The sequence below is a fragment of the Dysidea avara genome, chromosome 8 (genome assembly GCF_963678975.1).
Source record: "Dysidea avara chromosome 8, odDysAvar1.4, whole genome shotgun sequence".
NCBI lineage: Eukaryota > Metazoa > Porifera > Demospongiae > Dictyoceratida > Dysideidae > Dysidea > Dysidea avara.
The window spans coordinates 31,990,140-32,012,603 of NC_089279.1; the positions used below are offsets into that span (position 1 = coordinate 31,990,140).

Below are 22,464 nucleotides of genomic sequence, written 5' to 3' on the forward strand. Positions count from 1 at the left end.
GGATTTGATTAATTCACGATGATATAATTATTATTTAAGTGAAATCTGAAGTATTTCAGCATTTGCTCTGTGGAGTCCAGGGTGAAGTCGTTATGTCGGTTAAAAGAGGAAATATTCCATCTCGGCTTCCTATCCTATCCGTAGAGAACCGCGTCCTCCTTCCTGGATCTTCAATAGTGATACAAGTCACTGATCCTAGAGGGTGAGTTCACGTGAATAAATTATGTCTAGATGTATTAAGACTCTCTCAAGTGCAAAGACTGTACAAGGACACCATATACTGTCCGGTAGAACGCACTTTTAGAGTTGTGATTCATTCTCGGATTCATTTCAACATTATCATAGATTATTACGCGCCCCTCTATAATCTATGACATTATCGACCCTCTGACCCTTATGTGACCGACTTCGTTGCTAAGTCCAGGCAAACTTAATGGCCCCTCGCTCACAAATTTGATCAACTATATTCAAAATTTGGACACTTGCTAGCCTTAATTTCAAATTTCCACTAAATTCTGACCTAGCTGAAAAACTTGGTTACCCTGTTTCTCATTATGTGGAGTGTATCCATTCATGATCACTGGACTGGACTCAAATTTTCATCGCCTTTTATACACATATGACAGGAAATTTGACAGAAGGAAGTTGACAGACCAAAATCAAGAAATCATAGATATAACTAGTACTAGTATGTACTTTTAAAGGCATTTATATGGACATTTGACAAATTAAAAGTTGACAAATTTAACTCATCGTCAAATTCATCAACCTTTTCTTTTATCAAAATTTCCTGTCAAGTCTTAACCACAGAAGTGATTTACAAAGCAACACCATTCACCCTGAAATATAAAACTTGCACTTTGTTGATCCAAACCCGTAGAGTAGTTCATGATCAAGAGTAATTTGCCCACTGCTAGCAGTAATACAAGCACTGTGCACTGTTAACACTGCTAATGCATCTACCTGTCTTTGTGGTATTGGTATAACCAAGCCCAAAAGTGTCTTCAGTACCACCCTAATTGCTGGTTGCTAAAATTCATTGGTATATTTTGCTGACGATGGATTGACTGACTGACTGACTGACTGACTGACTGACTGACTGACTGACTGACTGACTGACTGACTGACTGACTGACTGACTGATGCCTTCAGGCAAGCGTACGTAACTTGATAATGGCTAAAGCTATGGGCTTGATTTTTTCACTGTTACTGTAGATGTTGCTTCTGCCTTTTGTATACTGCAGTACATTGCATGTATCATGGACTTACCCTTGTCCCCCTTTGCATCCCAATTATCTTTGATGGCATCGATTCACACTTGCACCTATCATGTGTTGGGTCCTGCTGCTCCTTGTTTTAAATTAGCTACAAATTTGATGCAACACATTTCATTTTTGTGTATATAGAATTTGTGTTATGTGATACTATATGAAATGTGTTAATAGGATGAATCTAGTGGAAACCCATTTGTGGCAGAATGATGACTGGAAGGGGCGGTATGTGGGTGTGGTGCCTCGGATAACTACTGGAAGCAAGGTTAGGTGATACGTATACTATATATGCTAGCAGACTAGGAAGGCCAGGTAGATTTTTTTTTTGTATACACAAGCAGGCATGCTTTATGTGTTATATTGTACTTCCTGGTCGTTTTGCTCAGAGCGTCCATCTCGAGTACCAAACCGCTTAAATTTTTAGCAATCAGACTATCAGTATGTTCTATTACTGTAGTATGTACAAGTTGAGCTAAAAAGTACAACAGCTAAAAATTAAAACAGCTAAAATTAAAAGTGGATTTTTTTCTCTAGAGAATAAACATTTCAGCCAACCAGGTGATTAATGGTGACAGCAAAGGTGTTAACAACAGACATGCACAGTTTGGCTCAATTACAAGTTCAACAAATGGTTGTAATGGACACTGCATTTTATGGCTTCCTCATAGGAAATGTATAGTGGAAATTTTGATTGGCCATAATACATATTGTGTCAGACATTTGAACTAAAAGATTTTGAACAAATGAGCCAAATTTTTTTCAAGTTCATGCATCCATGAGTTATTAAATGTTTTTGAGGATTCAGCTCAACGCGTACATTCTACAGTCGTAGAACAGACTGGTATGTAGAATGCTTGAAATTCCCTACCACGCCTCTGGAATGCATTACCAATAAAAACCATGAACTGTTACGCTCTGCTACAATCAAATGCAAACTTCAGAATTATTTTTTTTATGGCCACTTTCAGCAGAATGTTATGCTTGCAGTATATAACAAATCACCAAGAGTAAATAATATATATATTTAGTATTATGAACTCTTAAAATTACCCATTGTTTGATTACATGTAGTCTTAACACTGTTAGCTAGTTCAACAATTAATTTTATAGTAACCTGGCCACCAATACTCTGTGTAATAATCACGTGCATATCCCATAAAACATTCAAATTTGAGTTTGGCTGGTTTTAGCGATATACATTGTCACGCATGTGATCAATCATGCTGGGATTGTTTTTCATAACATTTCTTTTGTAATTTTACTGTATTTTCTGCATAACTGTACCGTATTTTCCCAATTATCCAATACTTGACAATCCCCTAATATGTCACTAAGTGACCTGTTTAATGTAGCCACCTACGTAATTAGAAAATTGTGATCCAAATTAGACAGGAGTGGCCCACAAACTGGGCATGTGAGCGCATAAAATTTCCCTGACTTACAACTTGATACACCACTGCGCCCGTGGTAAACTTTTAATTATAGTGGAACCTCAGTTATCCAGACCCCACTTATTCGGATTCTCACTCAATCAAACTACAGAAATGACTGCTGTATTGGAATAGTGACTGTTATATTAAGGTAGTTGATAATAGACAAAATGTTCTTTTAAGGTTATTTATACACAGTTTCAGAGATATGGAATTTTCAGACTTGTGGACCACCCCTGGTCCCAAGGGTTCAGATAACTGAGTACCTTGATATTCTGTTCCAGTACTGACATATAATCTGTTATGTGATGGGGATGTAGTTTGTGCCCACATGCCCTGTTTTCACAGACCTACCTAGTTACTGCTATTTTGATACAGCATTGTTATTAACAACTATAGGATAATCATGCAAGCTCTAGTCTCCATTCTATTGGGACTGCAGCCAGTGTGAAGCAGGTCACTGCACGCTCACACCCTCGGCCACAGTTTACCTTGCTACTGATTGGTCAATGTCGATTCAAACTTGATGAGATCACACAGGAAGTCCCGTATGCTATAGCAAGGGTCACCCAACTGGATAATATAAACTATGATGGTAAGTACTGTACATATGGTGCACAATTAATGCAAAGTTACACTTTGTGTCATAATGTGTGTAGTGTGTTCATGTGTGCATTGTGTTAACTGGGAAAGTAAGTGCCCACTGTCCATGATGGGTGAAGGTCCAGGTGGGGATTCAGGTTCCCACACCTTCACCTGTGAGACATGGTGCAGCCTCCTGTGGGTTACTAGTCCTTGTGATTTACCTACATAGCACCTCAGTAGTGTGTAGGTGTATATTAGGTAACCAAAGGCTTTGTGTATGCGTGCGCGATTACATGCGTGCATGAGATTGCTTGCTTCTTTCTTTCCAGCAATCTCACTGACGCCAGAGGTACAAAGTTTGGTGAAGAAATTCAAACAAGCTGCTCATGAGTTACTAGAGTTGTTGGATGTACAGAGCCCAACTGTTGGCAGACTAAAGGTAAATAGTAGTTAACAGTTACTGCAGTGTCCACATGTGCAAATGATGCATGTGAAATTTGGTAAGATGTGCTTTCAGAAACATCTTTATTGACATTATGGAATTGGTCATGGATGATTTTGGCATTGTGTACAAGCCAAGTACTGCTGTTCTTTTTTTATAAACATTATTATAGCTTTCTCAACCTTGGAAAATTTTATACAATTGTTTTTCTACTTGTCTTCCTACAGAGGATAATGGATTCCCTTCCTAGTTATACATTACCAGACTTGTTCACTTCAATTGTTAAAGGATCATTCCAGGAGAAGCTTGAGGTGAATTTGATAGTGTGGCAGCTGGGGAGTTGGTCACTTGTCATAACTCTCCAAGAGTTCAAACTATGGAAAACAGTGTTTAAACTGTTAGTACTGCCTATCAACACCTTTTATCACCTAGCAACAGTTTATTACCAGTAGAGGTATTAGTTGACCTAAAGGTGATTTTATGTGTCAAATTTTTATTCTAAGAGAAGACCAGGTTGTTACTTGTGCTGAGTTTACTCCAGTTAGACCACTCTCTCTCCTGATACACATATTGATATTATCATATTGTGCAACCAAATTGTATCTAAAAGAGCTAGTTTCTTAGCTAGGAGATCACATGGATGATTTGCAATTCATTCCTTATAATTAATACTTAATATTTATATTGAGGTGTTAATATTAAATACATTAACGTTTCTGTTTCTTGGAGACCACAAGATGTGTTACCAACCTCCCCTGATATGATATGATGTTAATTGTGTGATATCTTCAGGTGCTGGATGCTATTGATATACTCCAGCGGTACAAAATTGCTCTGCCGTTAGTGTTGAGACAGATTGAGGTACACATACATGTGTGTCTTCTCCAAGGTCTTCTCTTAGTTTTAGGTGTTTATGTCTTTTTGTAGACTCTACAGCTGTTGAAGAAAGCATCAGACTCAACTCTTGACAGTGTACTAAGCAAGCCAGAACAGCAACCAAGGGTAGTTAATGTTTGTAGTGGATGTAGTGTGACCTCAGCTGTACACCTGGGGGACCACCCAGTAGTCAGAGTTCTACAACAAAAGTGGTACACAGTAAATGATACCATTTTGTGGTGTATTAATAGTCACAATTGAGATGTCTGTCTGTACACTTACGTCTGTACGTACCAATTGTAGAGATCATGGAATAGTGTGCTTGGTATGAACTTTATTGGTGTGTACACAGATACTGAAGATTAGGAGACAAATGGACAATGCTAGTGTGGACTCTAAGGATGAAGATGATATTGCTGAACTGGAGAGAAAGATAAGGTACATACCTACAAACTGTCTGTGTACAGTCTTACGCTTACCATATGTTACAGAACTGCAGAGATGCCTGAACACGCTTTAAAAGTAGCCAAGAAAGAATTGAAGGTAGTTGTGAATGTTTGATTTTGTTGCTAAAGTTATTTGCTGTCACTTCTAGCGACTTAAGGCCATGCCACCACATTTTCCAGACCATTCTGTCTCTAGGTATGAGTTGTGTAATTGTTGTGTGTATTGACTGTGAGTGTGCATACATACGTACATACATACATACATACATACACACACACACACACACACACACATCCATACATGCATACATGCATACATACCTACGTACATACATGTACACACACACACACACACACACACACACACACACACACACACACACACACACACACACACACACACACACACACACACACACACACACACGCACACACACACACACACACACACACACATACATACATACATACACAACACACCGCACACATACATACACACGCATAGCATACGTAAATTGTCATTCTCTTTCTTTAGTTACCCCTGTACCCCTGTACATTTCCTGTACTTCGCTCATTAATGTACCTGTGCATTTTTAGGAGCTACATTGAGTGTCTGGTAGACCTCCCATGGTCCAAGAGTACTGTGGACACATTGGACATTGACAAGGCAAGGTAATCACATCTGGTGGTTAGATGTTGTTGTTGTTGCTGTTGTTGTTGCAATCAATTGGTTGTTTTGCCTGACAGGTCAGATCTTGAGCTGGATCACTATGGCATGGAGAAGCTGAAGAAGAGAATACTGGAATTTCTTGCTGTCCGACAACTGAAGAATGGAATGAAAGGTATATACTTGTATATACTAAAGCCTTAAAAGGCTCTTTTGCTTTGTGCATATATCATTTTGTGGCATTAAGAGATTGACAAACTGTCTACATAGTTTGTGTAGTCAATCATGTTATTCCCGTAGGTCCAATACTCTGTTTCGTGGGTCCACCTGGTGTGGGCAAGACCAGTATTGGCAGGTCAATAGCCAGTACAATGGGAAGGAACTTTCATCGGATATCACTAGGTGGTACTTGTGACCAATCAGACATCAGAGGGCACCGGTTAGTGGCTGTGATATGTACGTATGTGTATGGAGGTGTATGTTCTATTAGAGTGTTTTACTCCTTATCACTATTAAAGCCATAATTTTTGGTGGTAGTTAAATTGTTTACTTAAATATTGTTCTTTTCAGGAGAACTTACATTGGTTCGATGCCTGGTAGAATTATTCAGGGTTTGAGAACAGTGGGAGTCAATAATCCTGTATTCTTATTGGATGAAGTTGACAAGCTGGTTAGCCACATTACTTGTTCTTGTATTGCCTCATCACCATAACAATTCTGTTGCAGAATCATGGTATCCATGGTGACCCAGCTGCAGCTCTACTAGAAGTGTTAGACCCAGAACAAAACAACTCATTTGTTGACCAGTATCCTTTGTATTTAACCATTAAGTGGTATTTTTTAAAACCAACTGTGTGACAAATTACATATAGTGCGTTTGCAACCATAGTGCTCCTTTACTTCAATTATTTAAACACCCTCTACCCCCTGTGTTGTCATATGTATCAGCCCCAAATGGCCGTCTTTGTCAGTAATGCAAAAAAATCTGTATTTGGTGTTTAGCAATATATTATTTGTTCTGTAAGACTGTAAGAATAATTGAACAGATTTGTTATCCAGTTTGAGGTACGGTTCGATCAAGTTCCTTGACTGATACTGTAGTTATGTTAATGTTCCATTTGACTTGTCCCAAGTGAGTTAGAGTATTGTGTGGTGGTGTTAGTGATGTCATTATCGTGTCAGGTGATCTTCATTGCTACTGCTAATACTACATCAACCATCCCTTCAGCTTTGATGGATAGAATGGAGGTGTGTTTGTACATAAGTACAGTACGTAATGCTGTGAAATGAGAATATTAACAAAGTATTGTAAGGAGCACATAAAGCATGAAACTTCAGAGATGAAAATTTAAAAGCAAAGAAAAGTTCTGTCACAATTTTATCAAGACACATGGTGTAGTGTTTCACACACCCTAGCAAGCCTACTTGCATGTGTTGTTAACAAGAACTGTCAATAAAACATTGAATTTAACTCTTTTTTTTCCAAATGGGAAGACTTATAGTAAAGTTTCCCACAATTAATATAGGGCAGTCCACACATTAAGTACAGTATAGTATGAGCAAATCACCTGATATATGTCATTGTGTGTCATAAGATTCATAAAAACTTTTGCTGTTTTGCACACTTTGTACAAAAACTACCCTAACAAGTTGATGTTGTACTACTTCTAAAAACCAGACACTATGCAGCTAGCTAACTCAACCAATAGATTTTTGGTTGTGCAATAATACATAATTAATTTATTGTAATTCTTGGATTTCGTAATTCATGATTTTTTTGTAATTCTTCAATTACGTTGCTATGCACTGCTAAGGAAGCACTTGTTAAACAAACCGCTTTTAACAACATTATTACACACAGAAGTATCTTCTAAACTGTTTTATAGTTTGACTGTTGCATTTTCCCCACAAATTCTCTCAACAAAGCCTCAGAGCTGCTTTTCATTTTCGTTCACGTGCATAGGGATACTGTTGCGGGGCTGGCGATAGTTGGTTCGATCGAAGGTGATAACAAGAGCGATAACTAGTGACAATCCCTTCATGCTACTGAAGCCATAACTATCTATTACACACGTGAGATAATTACAAGAAACAGAAGAATACTAAGGCCTAACCTAGAGTACAAAGTACAGTGTTATAAAAGTGTATGCATGTTCAAGTTCAGTTCCCAACATCCTCCGGGGGGGCCAAGAGAGAGTCCGCCCACTCTGCAAACTTGCCCATTGCTTTCCTTGCTGAAGTACGTGTTGGGCGAGGGTTAGTAGCTGTATTATTGTCATCTGAGAAGATAATATCTGGTTGAGCTAATGGTGTAGCATGATCATCAGAGATATGAGATATCTGTTCAGAAGTAATATCACTGGAACTAACTTCAAGGGGGAATAGCTTCACAATTGGTCTATTGGTCTTACCATTGCTAGTTCTTATATTGGCAGCTCGAACAAGACCATCACCACCAACAATAAGTTCTTCAACCACAGCAAGTTTCCAGTCCAGCCTTGGCCCTTCATTGTGTATCAGAACAACATCTCCCACTTTGATCTCTCGTTTATTGTTTCCTGGCTTCTGATAGTACTCCCTTAAAGAAGTTAGGTACTCACGTTTCCATCGTGTAGCAAAGTGATTTAGTAATAATGATTGTATTTTTGCAGCCTTGCTCAGTCTGTTGTTCTCATTGTAGGATGGATCTTGTAAATCCTCTGCCGCCACAAGATGGTGTGGTAATGTAGTCAAACTTCTTCCATGCAGCAAATGTGAAGGAGTAAGTGGTTGTGGGTTCTCTTATATCATCTGAAATATAAGTGAGTGGTCTGTTGTTCAATGTTAGTTCTACCTCCACCACTATTGTCTGTAGCACTTGCAGGCTCACATGTGCTCTTCCAAGAGTCTTCTTAATGGCAGCCTTGGTTAATCCAATCAGGCATTCCCAGAAGCCACCAAACCATGGAGCCTTCTTTGGTATAAATTGCCAAGTTGTTCCTTGTCTGTTAATGGTTGCGATGACTTCTGAAGTAAAAAGGTTCTTAAGTTCACTTGCAGTTGCTTCATAAGTTGAAGCGTTGTCAGAGATCATGAGGTGTGGTAGTGATCGACGACCCACAAATCTACGAAAAGCTAACAAAAAGGTCTCAGTTGACAAGTCTTCCACAATTTCCAAATGGACTGCTCTACTGGTGGCACAAGTAAATAAGCACACGTACACCTTAATTTCTTCACTGCCTCTCTTAACATAGAGTGCCCCAGTAAAATCGACACCAGTTACTGTAAAAGGTTTAACATCTTGCAGTCGAGATTTGGGTAAAGGAGCAGGATCAGGTGGTTTGTATGGCATACCACTGTGTCGACGGCAGATTGTACAATGGTGTAGGATACTCTTTACGAACTGTCTGGCAGTAGGGACCCAGTATGTCTGTCGAAGAGCAGTTACTGTGCTTCCTAATCCACAGTGACATAGTTTCACAGTATGTCATGAACAAGTAACCTTGTGAATCGGTGCTTGGCTGGAAGCAAGTAGGGGAACTTAGCAAGCTGACTGATAGGGGCATTGTGGATTCTGCCTCCACAACGGATGAATCCATCTGAGTCCAAGAAAAGTCTTAACTGACGGACGAGTAGAGGTCTCTTCTTCTTAGAGGTGTGACACTTAAAGCTGTCTTGTTCTAACCAGTACACTTCTTTCTGACAGTCAGCAATTCAAGCCATTCTAGCAGTACGTAGCTCTTCAGCTGAAAGAGTACCCTTCTTGAGTGATTGTTGGTGACGACAATTAAAGACAAATCTAAGTACATATGCAGTCACAGCCAAAAGTGTGAACAATGTACTATATTTAGTGACTGGTATGATGTATATAGTGCAAACCTGTGTTGGGTGGTTTCAGTCCATCTGCTGGTATGAAGTCATCAACTGTTCCAGCTAGAGCACAGAGGTGGAAAGCCGATGAATGCTCCCACTTTGACCATTTGTCTTTATGTGGTAGCCATGGTGGTCCATGTCTCCAGAGCTGGGAGGAAGCAAACTGATCAAAGGAGAGTCCACGAGTGAGTAGGTCAGCAGGGTTGTCATTAGTTGGGCAGTAGTGCCAGATAGCAGTTGGAACCAGTCGGTGAATCTCCCCAATACGGTGAGCAACAAACGGTGGTAAATGTTTGGTACTGTGTATCCAGTACATGACAATCTGGCTATCAGTCCAGAGATGAATTGGGATGGATGTCAGCTCAAGTGATGTCATAACAAAGTGAGTGATTCTTACTCCAATGACGGCAGCCATTAATTCGAGTCTGGGTAATGTGGTGATCTTCAGTGGAGCAACACGGAATTTAGCCATAATGAATGATATACAACCTCCTGAATTACAGAATGTAACGGCTCCATATGCTTTTGTACTAGCATCAGTATATGTGTGTAGCTCAACTTGTGTAGGGTCAAAGGTGGTGGAAGTGTATTGTCAGTTAATGGAAACAGATGGGAGATTGTGCATATCTTTCAAAATCTCTTACCATTCTCTGTTGAGATCAGTCTCCAAGGGTTCATCCCATTCAACATGCATCTGCCACAGTCTTTGCATCAAGAGTTTGGAGCGGATGGTTACAGGTACTGTAAATCCAATTGGGTCAAAAGTTTTTGATGATTCCTGCAGCACTTCTCGCTTGGTTGTAAGGTAAAGGTTTCTGGTTGACAGAGCTGTTCTCTTCAGTATCAGGGATAGCTGATCTGTTAAGGTGTTCCAATGCAAGCCGAGAACATTAGTAGGAATGTTGGAATCGGCTGTGTTATGTTGCATAGCAATTGTACAAAGCTGTTGACTATTGGAAGCCCATGCTCTTAGATTGAAACCTGCCTCTGACAGTATTGTCCTGGCCTCATGGTAGTACTGCACAGCTTCAGCTTCAGTTTTGCCACCTGAAATAACATTATCAACATACATGTTCTGTTGAATATCATGTGATAAGGGAGTGTTGTACTGCTGTAAATGGTGGTACAGTGTGGCATACAAAATAAATGGAGAACTCACGGCTCCAAAGAGTACAGTTCTGAAGCAGTACACGTGAAGATCTGAGTGTGGGTCTGTTGGGTTGGCTAACCAGAAAAACGTGTGAAATCTCTGTCTTGCTCGTGGAGATAGATGTGCAAAAAAGCCTTTTCAATATCAGTTGACACCCCAAAATTATGAGTGCGGAAGCGTAGAAGAATTGAACAGAGATTGTTGAGAAAATCAGGACACTGTGATAAACAGTCATTGAGAGAAGGATCACTTCTGGATTGGCGGCAGCTACAGTCATATACCACTCTGATTGGCATAGTTGCAAAGTTCTTCTTCACACAATATAATGAACTTTCCCTGTGTTTGGTGTGTTGGATATGTCTACCCGTTCAATGAACCCTCTACGGACCTGATCTTGGATGACTCCATCATAGAGTTGTAGCATACCAGGAGTCTGTGCCAGACGCTTGCAAGAGAGCGAACTCGTTGTAAATAAATGTTGTAGTTCGATGGTAGGGGAGGATGATGTTCCTTCCATGGGAGTTTAGCACAATATGACTTGTCGTTTAATTGTGTGATGGAATTCTTACAGTAATGTTTGAGAAACTGTTGGTTTGTACTCAAGACACTGTCCTTATGAGGTTCTGTGCCAGTTGTTTCTAGGGTCTAAAACTTCTCCAGATCACACAATATAAAAAGTACTGGTGATCTCACTTTGAGATTGAGCTACTGGAAGTGGACCAGAAAGAAGGTACCCTAATTTATAACTCATTGCTGTAGGACCATTTCCTCTGATAATGTCGTCTTCAACAATGTCCCAATAGTGATCCACACCGATAAGCATGAAATGTTGAAATCCTTATAAGTTGTAACAGGGTGAGCTAGTGGTAGCTCCCTTAAGTATGGCAACTGCACTACTTCTGTATTGACTGTATGTGTTAGTGGTACAGCATACTGGGTACAATGAGGACAGAAAGTGGGACATACCTTCCAGATCTGGTCTTCAACTTGATAGATGCAACATCTAATTTCTGACTGATAGGGTTATTGGCCTCGAAGGTAGAAATACAGATATCCTCTTGTTTGGTTGGGTATAGGGACAGTGCATCTGCAAGGTCACTTGTGAGAAAAGACCGTTGTGACCCCTCATCAAACAGGATGTTTGTCTTAGCTTCAGCATGGCTTGATGACACCATAGCAACAGCAGTCTTTAAGAGACAAATCTTGTTTGTGTGTGAAACCATAGAGTGTTGAGTATTTGGAGATGACAGTGTGGTGAGTGAGGCATCGGTGTTAACAGTAGTGGCGTTAATGGGAGGTTTCACACTTGTATTTCCTGAACTGTTGGGAGGTTGCTCAAGCAGTCGTGACGTGTTTCCAGTTGTTGACTTGTCTGGTGGTTTCTCTGTGTCAGCACATAAACTTGTGTGGTGTTTACGAGTGCAGATCCGACAGCGGTGTTTAGAGTTACACTGTGATACCCTGTGTCTTCCTAGGCAGTTAAAGCACAACTTGTGTTGTCTTGCAATGTCCAACCGTTGCTTTGGATCTTTCACAGTAAGGCAATTTACAGGAGCATGAGTGCCGTGGCAGTAAACACAGGTTGGGGTAGGTACTTTCCGTTCAGTAGTGCCATGTCTACGTTGTGTCTTTCTGTCAGTGTTTGTAAGGAAGGTAGCAGTTGGTGGGTATCCAGACTGATAGTGCTTGGTGACATCGCTTGTGCCCATCTCTAAGATGTGAATTTCACTGTAAATAGCCTTTCTGAGGTTGTCAAATGTCCATTCATCTGTTCCATGAGCTCTGGCCAGATTACGCCTGATATCCATTGGTAGTTTACCCATTATACTTGTAACTAGCATTGCTCCATACTCACTAATACGTAGGTTTGCCAAGTGATGTGAGAGAACGAGTATGTGTTTCAATTGCATCATAGAATAGTTGCAGTGAGTCGAGCGAATTAGTTGGACCTGACATATCAATGAGTGCTTTCTTGTGAGCACTGATTAGCTTGTGGGGTTGTCCATATCTGTCTTGTAGCAGTGTTACTGAGTCATTGTAGCTATCATTGGTGAGTGGGAGGCCAGAAATTACACGTAGAGCTCCACCTTGCAGCTGGGCACGAAGGTAGTTCAGTTTCTGCACCCCTGATAATGCAGGGTTATTGTGCACAGCTGTCTCGAAACAATCCCAGAATGATTGCCGGTCTAGAATATCCCCAGAGAACAGTGGAATGCTTAACTTGGGAAGACGAGTGATGTCTTGGGGTTTATGGGTCACTGTTGCAGCAATACGTTCTGGGGAAACCCCTGGGGTAGAGTGCGTCTCGGTGTGCTCACGTGACTCTGTAATCGGTCAGAGGGCGTGGACAGGTTGAGTTACTTTACTGACTTCTATAAAATATGTGATTCTGGCGATGTGCGTGGCTATGAGAGAGTAATACTCTTCAGAGTCAGTGATTTCTTTCTCTAGCTCCTCCTCGTCGGTGAGTGACGCGGCTATCTTCGTATCTAGCTCTGTTTGAATAGTCTGCTTCCTTTGCAACTGGTCGCGTAGGTCTGCTAGTGTGGTAGCGTCAGGTTTTGAGGATGTGTCTGAGTTAAATATTTCGACTATCTCCATAACCTTCGAAACTAATTTCTTCAGGTGGGATCTGTAGGAGCGACGTGACGTAGTGTTGTGCTTCAGCTCTTCCATGGACATCTCGATGAATCGTCAGCTTGTCTGAAAATAGAGTCAACAAAAACAACATTATCAATATGGCGGCGTGCTTGCCTCTACGGGTACCGTTTCACACCACGGTACCAGGTTGAAACGCTTGCGATGAAGACCAGAAAGGTCTAGAGTGGTCACAGCACCAAAAATATTGCGGGGCTGACGATAGTAGGTTCAATCGAAGGTGATAACAAGAGCGATAACTAGTGACAATCCCTTCATGCTACTGAAGCCATAACTATCTATTACACACGTGAGATAATTTCAAGAAACAGAAGAATACTAAGGCCTAACCTAGAGTACAAAGTACAGTGTTATAAAAGTGTATGCATGTTCAAATTCAGTTCCCAACAGATACACCCCTTTCCCAACTCGAGAAGGGATAGGCTATTCCTGGTAGTCTACGAGGCTAGCACTGTTGTTTCTCAACTGTTAAAGCCTATAAAACCCATAATTCACAAAGTCTGAGGAGACTCACCACACTCGTATTTCAGACCGCCGAAAAGAAACCACCTCAGAGCAAAGTTTACCTGTGCGCAAGTTTAGTACAGCCTTCGTTTTGCTTTTATTTCTTACGTAAAAGCTGCTTTTACCATTTAATGATTTTGCTCACAAGGGTGCATACGGACAAACATAGGTAGATAGATAGATAGATAGATAGATAGATAGATAGATAGATAGATAGATAGATAGATAGATAGATAGATAGATAGATAGATAGATAGATAGATAGAGATAGATAGATAGATAGATAGATAGATAGATAGATAGATAGATAGATAGGCAGGCAGGCACACACACACACACACACACACACACACACACACACACACACACAAACACACACACACTTTACGAAACGAAAACAATTTCAGTAAACCAGGTGCGCACCCACAACCAGCCTCTGGCCAGCTGTGGGCACGTGACTGGTCTAAAAATGTATTGTATTATCACCCTGAAATTTGGCACACTTGAATGGGATGCCAGCGTTTACACAGAGTTATGATTTGTATACAAATAATAAAAAAAAAGTTATTTTGTCATACTTACAGAGTAAGCTGCTTAAAGAAATTGACCCATAGATATGTAAATTAACTCAAAGTGTCTTTAGTAGTAAATGAAAGAATCTGTACTGTATTAAAGCCATAAAAATATAATGCAATAAACAAACACAGGACTTTATCAGGATTCTCTAATAGAGCAGTCACACTTCACCACTAGTAGTAGATTAAACTATAACAAGTCTAATGATCTTCTACAGGTGATACATGTACCGGGTTACACACAGGAGGAGAAAGTTGAAATTGCCTCAAGACATCTCATCCCTAAACAATTACAGGTATGTATTTGGTGGGTGTTGCACTTTGATCCTACAAGAGTTTGAGCATGTTTAGCAGTGCAACATACGTATGGTTGTGCGTAGCTAATGTGATAACTGCAAGCTGGTATAATGAAATTCTAAGTAAACTGTATGTATATAGCACAGTGTGCAAACAATCCCTTCATGTATAATAGAAATTTACAATCAGGGATTTTTCTGGGGGGGGAGAGATTTTGTCCCCCCTGAAAATGATTTTGTCCCCCCTGAGCTCTGCCTCAACCAGCCCAATGATGAAACAATGATAAATTGATTTGAAATCATAAAATTTACAGTCAATGGCTAGCTAGCTACAATAAAACTAGTTTAAGTTCTGCCCCCCTCAATTTCTGAAAAACTCGGATTGCCTCCTGAATTTACTTTCTAGAAAAATCCCTGACAATATTGTTATTCTTAGAGAGTTAAAAAAATTATCTTATATGTTGTACAAAATGGCTAATAGCCAGATCTATAATAATAAAACTTAAATGGTTTACTTTTATTCTGCTGAACTACTTGTATAGACCAACTGATCATATAGCAAATACTGTATCATCACAGCTAGGCTAGTACAGTGGATCCTCGCTTATTCGAATTTGAGTTATCCGAACACCTCATTTATCCAAATGCCAAATGTGACTATTCCATTAGAATATTTTGTCATCAGTGTGCCTTCCTTTAGAGTAATGACTGTTCTATTAGAGTAGTTGAACGAAGCTCTGTATATAATAAATCAATGGGCTTCAGTTATCCTAACAATTTCACTTATCACTTTTGGCTAACTATAAAAACAAAGCAATTCAGTTAACTGAAGATCCACTGTACATAGATCCCAAACATAGCTAAAGTATACTTCATGTAATAAGACCCCTCGTTATAGTGACCATCCATGTCAAGTAGGTCCCAAGGTGTACTTCATGACCACATTAATAAGACCACCTCATTTACGAGTCCATTAAATTTCTGCTCTCTTATTGTTGAGGTGCTATCATATATAGTTCACACATTTAAACCTGTCATCACACACAGCATCACGGCATCTCGTCAGACCAACTGGACATGTTGACTGAGACTGTCAGACAAATGGGTGAGGTGTTGTGTGTATATGTGTGTGTGTTTTTACATGTATTAGTGTGGCTGCATGTGTGAATGCTTGCATGTACATAACTGTAGTGTAGTTAGTACACATGTGTGTATGTATGTGTGTGTGTTTTGTATGTACGTGTATGGGTGCCTACATGTGTGTAGTATAGTGCGCGTACGTGCGAGCAAGCGTGCATGTGTGTGTGTGTGTGTGTGTGTGTGTGTGTGTGTGTGTGTGTGTGTGTGTGTGTGTGTGTGTGTGTGTGTGTGTGTGTGTGTGTGTGTGAGTGAGAGAGAGAGAGAGAGGTAGATAGACCTCTCAGTTTAGTAGACATATTGTCTAAAATTACAGTAATATGAAATTTAATTGGTAAAGTTGTCTATATGAAAATATCTGTGGTTGTACTATAGTGGTCATCCAAGTTTGTAAGGTGTATAGTTGAGATTTACATTTTCTTCGTTTATTATAGTGGCTCACTACACAAGAGAAGCTGGGGTTAGAAATCTGGAGAGGCAAATAGGAGCAGTGTGTAGAGCAGCGGCAGTGAAGGTATCTCCGCCATATGTTAATGAAGTATGTTATTATTTACATATTATACCCTCCACAAAGATTGCTTCTAAAGCAGCTGAACTTCCCATTGTTGTGGACGTTGAATTGTTGGAAGAGATTTTAGGGGTGTGATGTTGTATTTCATATTGTTTAAATCCTCGATTTTTTTCTTAAGTATTTATAAATTTTTCTCTTGATGAATATTTACAATATGACTGTGTACTGAATAATATGCATACGTTGTGTTTCACTGTAGCCTATTCAGTTTGACCATGATGTGTCTGAAATGTTGTCAAGACCTGGAGTAGCTATAGGTATGTGTAGTGTGTGCATGCGTGCATGCATGTGGGTGGGTGTGTGCATGCGTGCGTGCGTGCGTCCATGTGTGTGTGTGTACTTGTAGTGTATGTGTGCATGTATGTGTAGTATGAGTGTGTGTGTGGGTGTGTACTTGTAGTGTAGTGTAGTTTTTATGTGTGTACTTGTAGTGTAGTGTAGTGTGTATGTGTGCGTGTTTGTGTAGTGTGTGTGTGTGTGTGTGTGCGTGCGTGCGTGCATGTGTGTGTGTTAGGGTGTGGGTGTGTACTTGTAGTGTAGTGTAGTTTTTATGTGTGCGCGTATGTGCAGTGTAGTGTGTACTTGTAGTGTAGTGTAGTGTGTATGTGTGCGTGTTTGTGTAGTGTAGTGTGCGTGCGTACGTGCGTGTGTGCATGTATGTGTGTGTGTGTACTTGTAGTGTAGTGTAGTGTGTGAGTGTGTGTGTGTGTGTGCGTACGTGCATGTGTGTGTGTACTTGTAGTGCAGTGCAGTGTAGTGTATATGTGTGCATGTTTGTGTAGTGTACTGTGAGTGTGTGTGTGTTGTGCCATTTTTACAACCTCCCACAGGACTAGCATGGACTTCAATGGGTGGAGAGATCATGTTTGTTGAGGCCACCAAGATGTCAGGTACTGGTGAACTACTCCTCACAGGACAACTTGGTATGATGCTACACCATTCAAAATATCTACCACCCACTGTACAATAGTACAAGTGTACATAGATGGTGTCTGATGAATTGTTTTAAGACTGCACTTTAAGTTGATGCAGTTTATACAACTCAAAACTAGACATCACATGCATTTGTGTATATAAGGCAATACAGATATTGTGTTGGTAACAGTTCCCCAGTAGCCCAGTTGGTCAGAGCGTCGTACTTATAAGCAAGTAAGAGATGCGAAGGTCGGGAGTTCGATCCTCCCCTGGGGAATGACTTTTTGTTTGTTTTAATTGCTACAAAATACACATTGCAACTTTGAGAGTACCATGGTTCCCTTCTTTATATACATCATTCCTAGCATGGTTCTTAGCAAACTCAAACTGCTCCATTAGAGGTATGGATAGGTGACTGCTGTATTATAGTATGTTAGTTTTTTTGGTAGTACTGATTATAGTCAACTATATATTTTACTAAGGCAAGTGCCTCACAATTGCCTCAATGGTATCCACTGTACGGGTGCGTAGATTGTAAGGTTTGTTTGTTTGCTAGGCATTGTACATCCTCGTAAAGTCATTTTCCCCAACTTTATTTCATTCAAATGTTTGTAAAAGGTTGTAAATGTACAAAAAGATCAAATTGAAATTATAAAAATAAATTCTGAGTGAATTACCGTATAGCCTAAATATTTCGAGGGAGAAAATTTTCACTGATTTTGCAGTTTTGGGGGTCATTAACGAAAATTTTAGCCTTGAAATATTTAGACCTCCATATAGTCTAATACATTTTTGCAAATCCACAAAATTTTTATTTTTAGCAACATTGCTCAACCTCGAAATATTTGCCCCTTGAAATATTTAGGCTATACGGCAATTGGCCAATTATATGGTGCCAAGGGTTAGTTGTGGACTCTTAGTCCAGGTCGCAGTTTATACTTACTTCTAGTTTGTCTTTTTTGTTTTGTTTTTTTGCACGATAACTGTAGTTTCTGTAGTTTAACCAGAGCTTTCCCCAGCAAAATAAAGTAGAATGTTAAAACTGTCAGTTTGCTACCAACATCAAAATCAATTTATTAATTATATACATTCTTTTTACCATATCAAAAGAATAGTAAAGTGGTGCTGCACCACTCTTTAGAGAAGCCCCTGAGTTTACACGTTCTGTCTATTCATGGTCAGAGTTGAGGTGGGGATGTGATGCACCGATAAGAGATTTTGTTGACTATTCAAATAGCCAATATTAAAAAAATTCACATAATGGCCGATACTGATAACCAATCTGACGTTTATGTTTACCAAAATTTCTAGTAAAGTTGCCATTTTATTGTTATGAAAACAATAACATCAGGGTCAGTAATAAAAGCTCTTGGTAAAATTAATTGGCTGTTGTTATTGTTATCGTTATTAGTGCTTTACAGTGACCAGCACTGAAGGTCTGACAGCAACATGTGCTGCAGCCTTAGGATTACCTAGCCTAATTTCAAGGACTTAGACATAGTGACTTATAGCTGAAAAGGTGTAACAGAAAAGGGGCCAAAGTAAGGAAAAAAATCCCTCCAACCACAGGATTCGAACTGCAGGTCACCCAATGTCTAGTCGGGGCCACACTCAGTCTCCTCCAGGAGGGATAGATTTTCTTCCTTAAACCTAAACTTATAACTACCAATACCAATATTGCTAAAATATGGCTGATAAACCGATTTTCTTTTAGGTCAATTATTCAGTGCATCACTAAGTTGGGGTTGTTACTCTAAAAGTGTAACTTGTTACATATTACACGTTACTGTGAGGCCTGTAACTAGTAACAATATTACATATTGCATTTGTTTGTTACAAGCTATAAGTAAGTCCAACCTTCTAAACACAAGCTACCAGCCTGCAACTACAAGTGACACGAGCAAGAGATCATTTCTCTGGACAGCCACAAAAACATGCTTTGTTGTAGTATCTTGGTCTCAAGGAGCACTCTCCATACACTATCACTCTTTGTTCATGCCTTCAGCATTGTCTCCAGTGCTATCAGGACCCAAAATGCAACCGATCACGTGCTGGATACAATGTGCATTTAAAGAAGTAACGCATTACATTTTCCAGATGTAATATTTGGATACATTGCTTGTTACTGTGTCATGTAAATATTGCTCATTACTGCAAGAGTAATATTACTACTTAATGCGTTATGTTTGTAATTCATTACCCCCAACTCTCTTTATAGTGCGTAAAACTGTGCTTTCGCTTAGTTTGTTGTGATATGCAATTTCTTCTACAGTGTGTTTCATCCAACAAAGAAGATAAATAACTATTGTTTCACATTAGGTGATGTGATGAAGGAATCTGCCCAAATTGCCCTCAACTGGATACGTTCCAATGACCACCGGGTTAGTGATCTATAACAGAATGTATTACAGGGAACTAGCTGTGTGTATATGGTTTCCTGACAGTTTGGATTGCAGTGTGGTCCACTGGATAAAATTGATATTCACATTCATTTCCCGGCTGGAGCAGTTGGCAAGGATGGCCCTTCAGCTGGTGTGACTATCGTAACAGTGTTAGCCTCTGTGTTTAGGTGAGCTGTTCTATCTTTGCATTTGTTCAATCGTCATTTTGGTATAGTGGCCAGTGTGTCCGCTCTGATATAGCAATGACAGGAGAAGTTACTCTGAGAGGACAGGTCTTACCAGTAAGTGATATAGCCAGGGGCAGTCCTAGAAAATTTGCCGACTGGTTTCCAACTTAAAGGCAGAAAAGCCCTTATGGGGTGGAGTCCTTTCTGAAACATTTTAATTACAGCTATTTTAGCTAAATACGAATAAAAGGCACCCTAATAAATTGTTTCACAGTTAAATCTTACCATTCATATGTAATGGAACAGCTGCAGAAGTCACAATAGCTTGATCAATAATAATTTTTAGAGGTGTTTAGCATGTTTGAAGCAAGGGCGGGGAGAAGCAATTTTGTGCTGGTGAGAAGCAGTTTATGTACAGTAGTTTGATCACTAGAAGTTAGTTATTTTAGACTTTAATTTCGCTAACTGTGTAAAGATTTTAAAAAGCTGACTGGTTTCTGGAAACTGGTGAAGCCTCCTTAGAACCACACCTGGATATACCTGTAGACATGTACAGTGTATACAGTCCTAGAATGTGTCCAGGTTTAGAAAAATGGTGGCTACAAGCAACAGGGTTGAGTCCAGAGATGTACATAGGATAAAATATGTAGGCCTTGACTTGTTTAAGTCAGAGTAGTGGTGAGTCGTAATGATGGCCTTTTTATTTAAGTGATGGTTGGTTCCAACCACTACAGACACATCCCTGATGGTCGTTTGTGTCCACAGAGATCTCTGTGTCTTGATTAGGCTATACCGTACAGTAGGGGACATACATTTCAGGGTTTTTTTTACAATCATAAAATAATCATAATCTTATCAGCTTTTTTTTAATGATTGCATCATCATTTTAGATTTACCAATTATAATTTCTGTAGCATCACTGATCGCTTTTAAAAATGATTATACTTGTTTTTATCATAATGTAATCATTTTTAAAAACGATTGTAATCACTTATAGTATAAATCATATTGGCACCGTTAAAAAAAAAAAAACAATTGCTCATTTTAAAAACCAATACAAAAATGATAGTTTTTACTATGGTTTTTTATAAAATAATGATGCAATAAAGTAATTCATTTTTTCATCCTAATTAGAAGTGTACCGATATATCGATACATATCGTATTGGTGGCAGATATAGTACTTTCTACTATATCGGTGGGAGCCGATATTGCTGCTAAAAACCGATACGATACACCGCTATACAACTGAACTATCTTGAGAACACTGTCCAATGATCAAGCCACATTATAAACCCTAATATTTAGTAGTTATCTTCCTTGTCTAAAAGCAGTATGCTGTGTGAAGCCATCTAAGTACTTGCATAATCACTGTTTTGTTGTCAAAAAGCTTACCAATCATACAACAAACACTCATAGTGGTGAGTCTGGGGAAACAGCAATAATAGAACCAAGAGCACAGCATAAAACAGCCAGCCCTGCAAGCCATTAAAATGCAGAGTAATCTGGACTAATCTTGGCAGGGGCATGTATTGAAATATTTGTGGGTGCCTTATAGTCTGAGCTGTGAATAGAGGCCATACCACCATGGGTAACCAAGCATAGCCAATAATCTTAAGACTGTCTTTTGTAGTTAAAATAAAGTTTAACATAAAATATGTGATTCCTCAAATATAAATAGTTATATCAGTATATCGGATCGGGGTTTCAAAATGATTAATCTCATATCAGATTGGTATCGGATTGGTTTAGTTTTCTTATATCGGTACACCTCTAATCCTAATATAATTATTTTTAGTCTAGCATAAAACGAAATATAAACTTTTTATGTCCTACGTATACTATATATCTTTACCTTATCGTAGTTTAAGTATTTTATAAAATTGATCAATTTGAATTCACCAAAATTTTCGAAAAATGAAATGTTTCCTTATAAAGAATATTTTCGTGAAACACGGAATGCATTTAGTTTATGGTTTTTAAGATGAATTGAAGCCGGTGTGAGGTGAAATACTCCCTTGTACATGTGAGCTCAGAAATGATCATGACATTTTTTGTGAAGGTGGCATAATTGTAGCTAAGTAATGATGCTATAGTGCAATAGTTGTGAAAATTTGGAGACATAAGTTATATCTACAGGTTGGAGGAATCAAAGAGAAAGTTTTAGCTGCTCATCGAGCTGGTATCCACCATGTGATCATGCCAAAGAAGAATGAGAAGGATTTAAGGGAGATCCCCAACAGTGTAAAGGTATATACAACATGTTACGTATATGTGTGGAATAAGACTTGTATGTTGTTCTTGTATAGGATGAGTTGCAGTTTATATTTGTGTCTACAATTGACGAAGTTTTACAACATGCTTTTGACATAGAAATGAAACCATCTGTTGTCAGCAAACTGTAATATTCTATGCACGCACAATATAATGTATAGTGGAATTAGTGAATTACACCATTTCCCAGTGTTGCTATGGAGTTTGGAAGTCTGTCACTTTTTGTATTGTGATGGTTATTTTCCTA

The 22,464-nt window shown here is 39.2% G+C and overlaps 1 protein-coding gene and 1 non-coding gene across 2 annotated transcripts; both read left to right on the forward strand.

Annotated features, from left to right (window-relative positions):
* The first annotated feature begins 23 nt into the window (after positions 1 to 23).
* LOC136264548 (lon protease homolog 2, peroxisomal-like) lies at positions 24 to 22,464 on the forward strand. The gene is made up of 27 exons (XM_066059318.1): positions 24 to 202; positions 1,446 to 1,536; positions 3,101 to 3,296; positions 3,616 to 3,725; positions 3,956 to 4,039; positions 4,521 to 4,589; positions 4,656 to 4,730; positions 4,957 to 5,042; positions 5,096 to 5,147; positions 5,200 to 5,246; positions 5,648 to 5,722; positions 5,798 to 5,892; positions 6,018 to 6,156; positions 6,288 to 6,387; positions 6,444 to 6,523; positions 6,819 to 6,849; positions 6,900 to 6,965; positions 14,675 to 14,752; positions 15,800 to 15,857; positions 16,324 to 16,529; positions 16,660 to 16,717; positions 17,291 to 17,383; positions 19,695 to 19,756; positions 19,820 to 19,944; positions 19,992 to 20,058; positions 22,083 to 22,193; positions 22,253 to 22,464. The coding sequence occupies exons 1-27, from the start codon at positions 93 to 95 to the stop codon at positions 22,346 to 22,348; spliced, it is 2,460 nt and encodes an 819-aa protein (XP_065915390.1). The 5' UTR covers positions 24 to 92; the 3' UTR covers positions 22,349 to 22,464.
* Positions 17,567 to 17,652, forward strand: Trnai-uau (transfer RNA isoleucine (anticodon UAU)). The gene is given in 2 exon segments: positions 17,567 to 17,604; positions 17,617 to 17,652. It is a non-coding gene; the product is annotated as a tRNA-Ile (tRNA).